This window comes from Accipiter gentilis, chromosome 3 (genome assembly GCF_929443795.1).
Source record: "Accipiter gentilis chromosome 3, bAccGen1.1, whole genome shotgun sequence".
In the NCBI taxonomy this organism is placed as follows: Eukaryota; Metazoa; Chordata; class Aves; order Accipitriformes; family Accipitridae; genus Astur; species Astur gentilis.
The window spans coordinates 12,415,685-12,426,330 of record NC_064882.1 but is presented as its reverse complement, the minus strand read 5'-3'; the positions used below and the strand labels follow the sequence as shown (position 1 = coordinate 12,426,330).

The 10,646-nt window shown below is 45.6% G+C and overlaps 1 protein-coding gene across 1 annotated transcript; it reads right to left on the bottom strand.

Moving 5' to 3' along the window:
* Positions 1–2,262: 2,262 nt before the first annotated feature.
* SLC25A4 (solute carrier family 25 member 4) lies at positions 2,263–5,059 on the bottom strand. The gene is made up of 4 exons (XM_049797146.1): positions 4,871–5,059; positions 4,097–4,583; positions 3,400–3,540; positions 2,263–3,084 (listed from the first exon to the last, which is right to left on the bottom strand). The coding sequence occupies exons 1-4, from the start codon at positions 4,979–4,981 to the stop codon at positions 2,927–2,929; spliced, it is 897 nt and encodes a 298-aa protein (XP_049653103.1). The 5' UTR covers positions 4,982–5,059; the 3' UTR covers positions 2,263–2,926.
* Positions 5,060–10,646: the final 5,587 nt, after the last annotated feature.

The window sequence follows — 10,646 nt, the reverse complement described above, 5'->3', positions numbered from 1 at the left end:
AGCTTTTAAAGAACTGATGGCTGCTCCTTCCATGATGAGTGGAGGTTATCACCTTCAGAAAGGTAGGGAAGGTTCAATCTGGTGTCATAGATTCTCCCCCTCCTGCTCTCTGCCATAGGCTTTGCTCTTTAGAGACATGTTTCTCTTTCAGACCCATCTGAATTTCCTAACTTCATCTCATCCAAAAGATCAGTGTACCTCAGTTCCCTCCCCAGATAGTGTCCTTTTAGAGCTGGGTACTACAGTACATGCTCGGCAGTAGGCGGGCTTTGTCTTTTTGTATTAGTAGGATGTATTACCAGGCTATTCAGGGCAGGTTTCCTAGTGTTGGGAATAATGGTTTTGACACAGGTTTTTGCCTGCGTAGTTTGTGACTAACTTCTGCAAAGGTGCAAAAGGATTGGGGCAGTGGTATCAATAGTCTGTGACAACTGAGGTTTCATCTGACTGGAGTTCAAGTAGCAATTAGAGACTATCTGTCTGCAAAGTCTTCTGTTTTCCAGCTTTGCAGAGCTGATGATAGGTGGATTTTAGGTTACGCTTTCAGCAAGTGTTATGCTGAGTGCTGCAGACTCAGTGCAGAGCTACTTTCAGGTGAATGGTTATTTCAGTAAGTTTTGAACTCTGACTCCAAGTCTCTCTATGGAGAGTACTACAGAAATAAGGAGCTGGTTACCTTTAAGTGTTTTCCATATGTATTGTCTCTTCCCACAGTGGAATTTTCCGGCAATGATACACCTCACTTCTTTTTAACAGCCTTTACTGCCCCTTTGTCTTTTGCCTTTTTTTTTTTCCTGGACTATAGTAACTTACTTCATTTATGCTCCTCTGAGGTTTCTTTTGCTTCCTCTTAATTCTCTTACTGCTCATTCACACAGAGGCTTCCCCCTAAGGTTTGGTACATCTGTGTTATTACAATGTCATAGTCTCTGGTATCTTTGTAGCCAGTCTTCCCTGAAACATTCAAATGCCATATACAACCTTGTCAGTGAAGTAAATGTGAAATGAATAGTTCCAGTGTGTTAGCAGGCTTCTCATAAGGAACCATTAGGAATGTGTGGAGGAAGGAGAAAGGAAGAAAAAGGGCAGAAGCAGGCAGGTAAAACTAAGATTACTGCAACAGGCACTTTGAAAAACAGTAGAAGGATTTTCTTCATAAACTTATGGTTCAATAGCTTGCAACCCTGGTTATTTACTACCAGGAAGAAAACAGACCAGGTATCTAGAAAAGCAAGTGTTAAAGATAGTAACCATGAAAGAAGGGAGATAAATGATCAGGCCAGGTTGAAAGAGACACTATCTTTGTGAGACAAAAATAATTAAATTTAGGTAATTTTAAAATAGGCTGTCATTTTTAGACTTTTTTTTTCCCAAATGCATCAGTCGTTCAGGTGGATAGGTGTTGCTTCCAAATACTGTCCTACTAGCTTGTACCTGCTGTTAGGGAGACAGAACTGATAGTCTTAGCTGTAGCAGACACACACAGCCCATCATGCTAAGTGATAGAGAGCTAGGACTACCTCCATCTGACAAATTAATTTCAAATATAGGAAGGGGATAACTGGAAGCCATACATATGAAGCAGTAAAAGATGCAGCTGAAATAAAAGCTTATTTGAGTATCACTTGCTTAGTCTCGCCCCTTTTTCCTAGGTGGATACATGGCAAACATCTGATTATATGTAGTCTAACTGAACCACTGAAATGGACACAACTCACTTTGCTTCCTTTGCCTAATTAGAGAGCCTGTTCTTCAGTGAGTTCATGACCATGCAGCATATAAGGTTTAAAAACCTCTGTATTAAGCATGTTCTGATCTCACTGGTAATTAAAACCTCAAGTTGTTAATAATGATGTAGTTGGAAGTACAGTTATTAAAATAACTTAGAAGTATTCCATTCCAGAATACTTTTTCAAGTAAAATAAGCAGCAATGACTTCACTATCAAATGGAGACACACATCAAAGTTAAGGGTAATATAAATTAATTATCAAAGAAGCTAACAATATATGGTCATTTAGCTGCAAAACAACTGGCTGTACTACTCTTAAGCTGAATTCACTTGGTTTTGCTATTGTAGAATTATCAATAACCATTCCACCTACCTAAAGCTCTGTTGAAAAAACTTTCAAGAGGCTTAGCAGTACCAGACAATCACTAATAGTGTGCTGATTAGCCCATCACCTTAAAGGACATGTACTTGTCATGTGTTCGGTGTACTGAAAACAGGAAAAAGTTCATTAATATATTAATTTATTTCATTATTTCAGTTTTAGTTCAATTGAACATCAGAGCAGACAACTTTTTGCTTTGTGAAGATACAGGGAATTTTTGAAACACTATTTCCATATTTTACAAAGTACGTTTGAAAAATCAGATTATGGTTTCAACCATATGATTGTATAATTTGTCAGTGAAAAGGCTGCAGTTAGGAACTCAGCCTCATGCTTTACTATAGTTTATATTTTCAGACATGCTTTTCACTTAGTATCATATTAAAAAAATACAGCTTTAGAAGAAAACATGATTTTAATTCATGTTAAGTGTCATGACACTGTTGGGTAGCTAGAGACATCACTTAGTACAGTAGGTATTTCTGAAGACATTCTCTTAAGAGTTCACTATATTAGATTTTAAACTAGGTATAGACCACCTAAGTCTTGTCTCTAGACAAAATGTATTACCTGAAATTTGAAGTATAATATATACACAGGTTCCAATACAAATGTTGGAGAAATTGTCATACAAAATGTAACTGTGATGTAGCGGACAATTTTTAAATTAATGCATCCTCATCTCAACCAGATATGTTACTTATAAATTTTATTCTGTTTCCCTAGGAAATATTTTGTTGTCCATTACATCACAACAGCATTTTTTTAAAAAAGTTGATTGAGAACAATTGAACTACATTATGATGTTAAGTTTTAGACATATTTCTTGATTTCATCATAAAGTACTAATACAAAAGCTCCGCCCATGCCTCTCAACACATTTGACCAGGCACCTTTGAAGAACGCTTTGGATCCTTCATCTTTAGCTATCTTCTTCCAGCAGTCAATTGTGCCCTTGTACATAATATCAGCTGTGGAAACAGACATAAAGGTCACAAGGCTTGAAGTTATACAGCAAGTCTGTTTAAACTTTCATATATTTAAACCAACAAGGAATAAGCAAAATAAGTAATCAATTCATGAAAAGTAATTTTAGTTCTCAGTGTCTTAAGTGAACATGACAGAAATAGCCAACAATGTGTTTCCCGTGGCTTTTTTTTTGAAGGATTCCAGTAAGAAGGTCATCAGTTTTCCATTAAGACAAAAAAGGACACTGCATCTCCCATCACACCTTGATGAAGAGATACTTTCTGCTGCTAGAACACCATAGGAGAACTTATTCTTACCTCCTTTTCGGCCAGACTGCATCATCATCCTACGTCGCACAGTATCAAAAGGGTAAGAAACCAACCCTGCTACTGCAGTGACAGTCTGGGCAATCATCCAGCTCACTACGATATGCACATTCTTTGGATCAGGCAACATACCTGTCATCAAGAACAAATGATGAGAGTCAGTACAGAGGGAAAGGGCTGTGGGAGAAATAGCTGTGGAAGGAACAATCACCCACCAACCCCATGAGTCAACCAGGTAAACTCAATCAAGCTTTCAACTTCTCCCTTCGTCCACATTTGACTATTAACAGGTACTATGAGTGAAACAAGTTTATGGGAATCTTGGATTTTGGGATCTAAGCCCTCTTCATGCTTCCTGACCGAAAGGTTTCTCCTGCAGAACTGTCCCAGGCTTGTGTCGTGAGCTGCAGTGAGTAACAAGCTACCATAGAAGCCCATCTGTCTTAAGACAGAGAAAGAAACTGGAAAGTGTCCAAAAAAACTCTGCAAACCCAAGGCATCTGATCAGATCAGAGCAGCAAGTTGAGGGAGGCAGGAATGCATTTCCAAACCACCTGTGTGTATCTTAGCACTAGCACCCTGAACTGGTGCTGAGCCAAGCCCTGCTTGTCCTCGTACCGCCAAACGCCCTAGGGTGCCTTTACTGGATGGACCTTCCCTTGCAGTCACTCCTCCGTGCACTTCTTACCCTTGGCCGTGTCGTAAACCCCAAAATAGGCTGCTCTGTAGATGATGATGCCCTGGACAGACACACTGAATCCTTGGTACAGGCCCCTCAAGCCATCAGACTTGAAGATCTTGACGATGCAGTCGCCCAGCCCAGTGAACTCCCTCTCGCTGACTCCTTTGCCCACATCAGCCGCCAGCCGGGTCCTGGCGAAATCCAGCGGGTAGACGAAGCAGAGGGAGGTGGCTCCCGCAGCACCCCCGGACGCCAGGTTCCCCGCGAAGTAGCGCCAGAACTGCTTGTGCCTGTCCACTCCCCCCAGGAAGATCTGCTTGTACTTGTCCTTGAAGGCGAAGTTGAGGGCCTGGGTGGGGAAGTACCGGATGACATTGGCCAGGTTGCCTCTCCAGAAGGAGATGATGCCTTGCTCCTTGGGGATGCGGACTATGCAGTCGATGATGCCCTTGTACTGCTTCTCGGCCGTGATCTGTTTGCTGGCATGCTGGACCTGCACGGCGGAAAAGGAGGAGGGGTGGGAGGGTAGAGAGAGGGACGCTGCAGGGGTGACCCCGCACGGCGGCCCGCTGAAGGGCAGGGACGGGGCCTGCCCCGGCTGCCGCTGCCCCGAGGCGGTGCTGAAGGGCCCGGGCAGCTCCCGCGTAACCGGAGCCGGCCGAGCTCCTTCCCATATTTAGTCACGACGGCCGGCGCCCGCCGCGCCGGCACCCACCTGTGGCGCAGCCCCGCCGGGCTCCCGCCGCCGCCGCCGCCCCCCGGCCCCCGCCGCCTCCTCACCTGCAGCAGCAACTTCACTCTCTCGATGGGGGCGACAGCCGTCTTGGAGATGGCGGCGGCGACCCCGCCGGCCAGAAAGTCCTTGAGGAAGCTGAGCGCTTGGTCACCCATGCTGGGAGCCGGTCCGACACCCCCTGCCCGGAGAGAGCCAACGAGCCGCGCGCCTCCCCACCCGGCCGCCCCCGCGCACCGCCGGCCAAATGGCCCCCCGCCCCGCGCCGCCCCTCTTATCCCCCGCGGCCTCTCGCGATAGGAGGAGGCGTCCCCCGGGGCACGGACATTGGCTGGGACCCCCCCCGGGCCCGCCCCCGCCGGGGGGCGCGGGGCAGCGGCGCCATGTTCTCTTGTGGAGGGAGCGCGAGGGCCGCGGGGCTCGGGACGTTTAAAGGGCAAATTAAAGTTATCTGGTCGCTGCCGGGGAACGCTATGTCAGAGCATGTGCCTGCTGTATTAATAGCTCCCGGGAGGCACAGGAGGGGACTAAGGAAGCTGGCAGGAGTACCTCAGGCGACATTAACTGTTTCGTGCAGGCCGGAGGCTGGTGCTGGGGGCTGAAACTTGCCCGGAGAGGGCTGCGTGCAGCGACCGGTCAGCTCGTTGACTGAAGTCAACTGGAAGAAGCAGGACTGCTTTAAGCTGTGACTTTGCGTGCATGGGTTCACACCATGAAGGGCGAGGGGGACGTGGATGCGGGGCAGGTGCCCTGGTTGTGGGTGTCGTGCCCTACGACAAAGGTCACCGGGGATGCGTAGCCAGCGTGGAAGGTGGTGCAGTGGTGCAGTGTTCATGAGCATCGGCACCCAGAAATGGGCTAGACCTCTCTGGGTCCAGGACAAAGAGGGCTGCTTCATGTTTGATACGCTGTGTGAACTTGCAGGCGCCAGGGTCTTTAAATACCCCGGCATGCTCCAGGACCTGGCTTTCCCAAAGAGCGGACAACGTGCCTTCCTGCATTGTACCCTCATCTCAACCCTGCAAGGTCAGACCCTCGCAACAGTCGCAGTCAGTCCCCTCCAAAGGCGGGAGGGGAAGGAACTCCGGGAAGCACGTGCCCAGGCACTCTGAAGTTGCTTGACTCGCACCAGATGCAAAAGAGGAGTAAAGGCTCTAGTGAAACCCTGCCTTCATTTAGTTTCTGGTTCTTAGGGAAACATTTGGGTCTCAGATGAGTATTACGTGGCTCCCTCGCTTGTTTCCCTGTTTCTCATCTGTTCTTTCTGGCTGAGCCCCATGAGAAAGCAGGAGCTTATGATTCGCTGTTGGGTGACTTTGTTGCGTGGAATAGTTAACGCAAAAGCCAATGCAGCAGGTTGTAGATTCGTACCTAGGAGTTTGCCTTAAAAAGGCATTAAGATGTGCCCCTAGGACGATGTTATACTGAGGAATGCATAGGGTAATGGGGTCTGCTTTGATTTGTTAATATGGTATCAATAATGGAAATTGGATTCTTCTTAATGTAGGTGCTAAAAGATTGGCCATTCCACAAAGAGACATTCTCTTCAGGACAGCAGATCTCTTCTCGCTGACGTGTTTGTTAGCACGAGTCAATGAGACTGTAAATTTGATCCGCTGTCTCTCTTGCCCTCTGCTGCTCTTGGGTCTGTTGAGGTAGAAGTCTCTTCTCATGAACCTCAGCTCTGGGAAGCAGATGACAGCTTTAACTTCCAGGAACACCCTTTGCACCTTGGCCATCCTGAGCACATGGAGCCTTTCCCCAGCTTCTAAGAAAGGGGAAGAGAGCTCCCCTGAAGAGACCTTTTCCCCAAGCAAGGACTAAAAGCAGGTGCAAGCAGGAAGCATAGGGGATCCCTAGAATTAGACTGTGAGTTGAGGGGAGTATTATTTAATGTGTGTGCCCTTGACCTCTCCTTTTTCTTCCTCATACTTCACTCACCAGGTCTGGTGCCTCCTCTTCACAGGAAAGTAAATATCCCTTTTAACATCTCAGGGCTTCTACTGCTGGTTTCATACAGACCCACGGGATGGTGGTGCTCACAGTTACTGCCCAACTGTCCAGACTGATGTCTTCTCAGTGTGTGCACTCTGTTGACTCATGTATGGTGAGTGAGAGGTGGGAGAGTGGCAGTGGGATGCTACTGGGGAGGGAGGGGAGTGGGGGCCTGGAGTGAGACTATGGTGGGGGGAGGTCTAGCCTGAAAGAGTCTTTGGCTGCCTCTCCTCCACCATCTTTGTTTTAGCTCATTTAAATTGCTTTTTTATTAAATGACATTTTTAGCTCATTTAAATTGCTTTTTTTAAAAATTACACTTTAATAAAGTCTTTATCGCAAGAATCACAGGTAGTTTTTGAAGTTTTTGTTGTGCATCATCATCCCACCCCACAGAGGCACTTTGGTTTAGTAAGTATTTCTGTAGCACTAACACTGTTTACCCATGACTGCCAGTATTTAAAGAAAGCAGTGCATAGAAAGCGAATAGCCAATTTTTCTGCTTCTGCTCTCCCTTCCTTGAGCCCAGATGTCTACTTCCAGGAGATACGTGGCTTCCAACAGTTTTAACAAAAGTAGGGCTGGACCAGGACATGTGTCTGCTACTCTGAGGGTTATTCTTAATTTGTTTGATTTTTGCTCCAAATGCCTGTGTATGACAGTGAGGCTTTTTATGCTGCTTACTGTAGGAGTTCAAATGTATCCTGTAAGGAACTTACTGCTAACTCCAAAAGTACCACCAGACTTGATGAAAAGCGTTTCCACTAGCTGGAAATGTCATTAAAAAAAAAGTGAAAGGAACTTTGGCTTTTCATACAGTTAGTTGGTATTTGGTGTTCTATATTCAGAATAGTTGTTGATACTTTTCGTAGAGAAATGGTTAAAACAGTTCTGAAAATGCAAGCTTTCCTTTCTGAATTATTGAAAGCCAGCTTTTATGCCTCATCTTCCTTAGATCTTTGCAGCTTGGGAAGGATTAGCTGGCTTTCTAGGCTGAGTTTGTGGGTGCTCTGTACTGCTGACATAGCATAAAGACACTGGAATTTGTTCCTAAAAATTCTGAGCTAAAAATAATAACCTAGGTCTACATTTTCAAAGAGATTAGTGACTGACTGCTTTGTGCTTTGATGTGTGAATAGCCAGCTTGAAACACTACAGGAGATCAACTTTTACAAAGTAGTGTGTACCTTTGTTTATTTGCATTTCCAAGACAGTGGGAACCCTAGTGTTGAGGCTAGGCCAGACACAAAATAAAAAAGCTTTTCCTCAAAAGTCAGCAGTCTTGAGTCTGACAGCAGACACAAGGGGCAGCACAAGGAATCAGTCAGACCATCCTGACCCCCAGCACAGACAGTGATGGATAGATAGTGTATTGGTATGATACCAAGAAGAAATATGTGGGTTTTTTTCAGGAAAGATTTGTAGGGTTGTAGTAAATTCTCCTTGTGTAGGGTTGGTTTATGTTTGTGGTCAGGAGGAGGAGAGTAAGAGAGCCCCAAGAGGCTAAATAAGGATGAGACTTGAGGAGAAATAACAGGGTTGGTAGTGACAAAGATGGCCAAGAAGAATGAAGAAGTGTGGATTTTGAGTTTTGTCTCGGGCAGATACTAGGGTGGTTTTAGGTGGGTATTGGTGTTACCTGGCTTAGGAGCCTCCATTGAGCTGGAGAGGAGGAAAACTGGACAGTAAGTGTAAGCAGCACATTGAGGAGGGGAGTGTTAGTGCTGAAAATAGCAGTGGGAGTCAACATAGGGTATGTTTGTTTATTAGAGCTTGTATGTAATGTGAGGACAAGGAGTTGGAGGAGGGTCAAAATTTCAGAAGAAAACTGAGGAAGTGGATGAAAATGGATATGAAACAGATCAGAAGTTACGTTGTAACAGGGCAAGCATGGGGTGTCAAAGTAGGAAGGGAAAAAATACACAACGTGACACAAAGAATAGACTTGCGGGAAGTGGCAGTACCGTATTGATATTTCCTTTGGCAAGGATTTGTGCAGAAGATGTTCAGAAAGAGAGCATTTGAGAAGTGCATTAAAAGTGGTGAAAGGCAGCCACGTCTTCAGTTAATTTGGAAAGGTAGGAGGAAAAGTTAGGAGGATGGCACAACCGGAAGGGGAGACAATTAAATGGTTGTGGATGAAGTAAACCTGGTCACAGGCCAACCAGGAAATACAAGGTGAAGGCAGACTGAGGCATGTGTTGGCAGCCAGACTTCATAATTGATGAGACAGGAGTGGAGAGTAACAAACAGAGAGAATCTCCAATCAAATCTGTGCTAGGGAAGAAAGGTAAAGCAGGAGGAAGAGGACTGAGATTAGGTGGGATTTTATCAGTTTGATGAGATTAAAATAATGGAAAGAGCAAATGAGAGGACATGAGAAAGGACATGGCAGGTGAGGGAGCAGGTCAGAGAGGAAAGGTGGGACAACAGAGATCAGGGGTAAAGCAAGGGTTGCTGCAGACCGTATCAAAGGAATTGCTCTTCCAGGGAGTAGAACACTGAGTGAGGGGTGCAGGTGAAATGGACAGGCCAGGGCAGGGAGACATGTGGGTGTCTGCTATAGGGTGTCAGCAAGGACATCACCGTGAAGGCTGGAAGCTTCATGAGGATGAGTATGAGAAATTGTGAGGAAAGGAAGAGTCAGCTGAAATCACAGAGGAAGGCTGATAAGGAGGAGCTGGCTGGCTGGCTGGCAGTTCTTCAGAGGGGAAGAGAGCTGAGATACTGCTCAAAAGCAGGTAAAAAGTGACGGGGATGGTGAGGGCAGCCCCAGTGTGAGAGTAAGGGGTGGAATGGGATGAGAAACAGAGGTCTCTGTAAGAGACTGAAGCTGCAGAGGGAGATTCAGACAAGGGGATCCAGGATGTGTGGACATTGAGACTTGATAAGCCTGTGGGAAATATTTGATGTGTATCTTCCAGCAGCTGCAAGTGAAGAGAAGGAAGGGGAGTGGAATGGTCGGAAGGACAGAACAGGAATGCAAGAAGGGCTGATTGAGCAAGGGTAAAATCTTGAGAGAGTGGGGATGGAGAGGTGGAGGTATGGCAAATGTCACTAAGGGCAAAAAGGAGGCAGAATAAGAGGTAGGGCTTGGTGCCTCTGGTAGGTTTTTTAAGAAACAAGAAGGAGTAGCTGAAGGAATAAAAAGGGAGAGAGAAAACCAGGCTAGCCAAGGAAGGAAGACTAGAGGAGTACAGAAACATGTTGCAGCAAGAGGGCAGGATGAGAGATGTGGAGGAGTAGCCCACAAGCAGGGTTAACCAGGTTCGACAGAATCTCTCTAGTGTCCATTGGCTGGTTTCTTCTTCATGCAGGTATGTCGCTAGGCATGTTATGTTTTTGACATCCCCTTTTGACTAATCTAGTAATGAAAGTACATGTGTTGACTGAATGTCCTCTGCCATGTTAAGGATTGCCTTGGTGAAAGCAACTAACCTAATTTTAATAAGTTTTTTCAATTTTCAGTGCTTCATTGACTTCACTAGTGGCTGCTCTGAGGTAGTGGAGGAGAAGGCAAAGGTCACTGGAAATATCGGGCATGGGAAGCCAGGGAGAAAGGAAACAAATCAAGCACTAATCCTGCAGGATTTGGTTCCTCATCAGAGGATTGTTTCACACAGTTTTCAGAACCTCAGTTTCTTGTTTAATTCTGTTGCAGTATTGGGTATGACAAGACTGCTTTGAGTCAAATCAGTCAAGCACTAATTCCTGCTACACTAGTTGTTTGGAGAATTGAAATCACAGACTTTACTCTGAAATAAATTTCTCTTCTCTATAGGGCTGTAAATGCTTGGTACAGTGTAGACAGAATAACAGTATTGCTAA

Excerpts from the sequence above, each read along its gene's own strand:
- SLC25A4 (XM_049797146.1), bottom strand. The coding sequence starts at position 4,981 with ATGGGTGACCAAGCGCTCAGCTTCCTCAAGGACTTTCTGGCCGGCGGG. Across the intron at positions 4,584-4,870 it reads GAGTGAAGTTGCTGCTGCAG|GTCCAGCATGCCAGCAAACA; the intron begins GTGAGGAGGCGG and ends TCCGCCGTGCAG. Across the intron at positions 3,541-4,096 it reads GGTTTACGACACGGCCAAGG|GTATGTTGCCTGATCCAAAG; the intron begins GTAAGAAGTGCA and ends TCTTGATGACAG.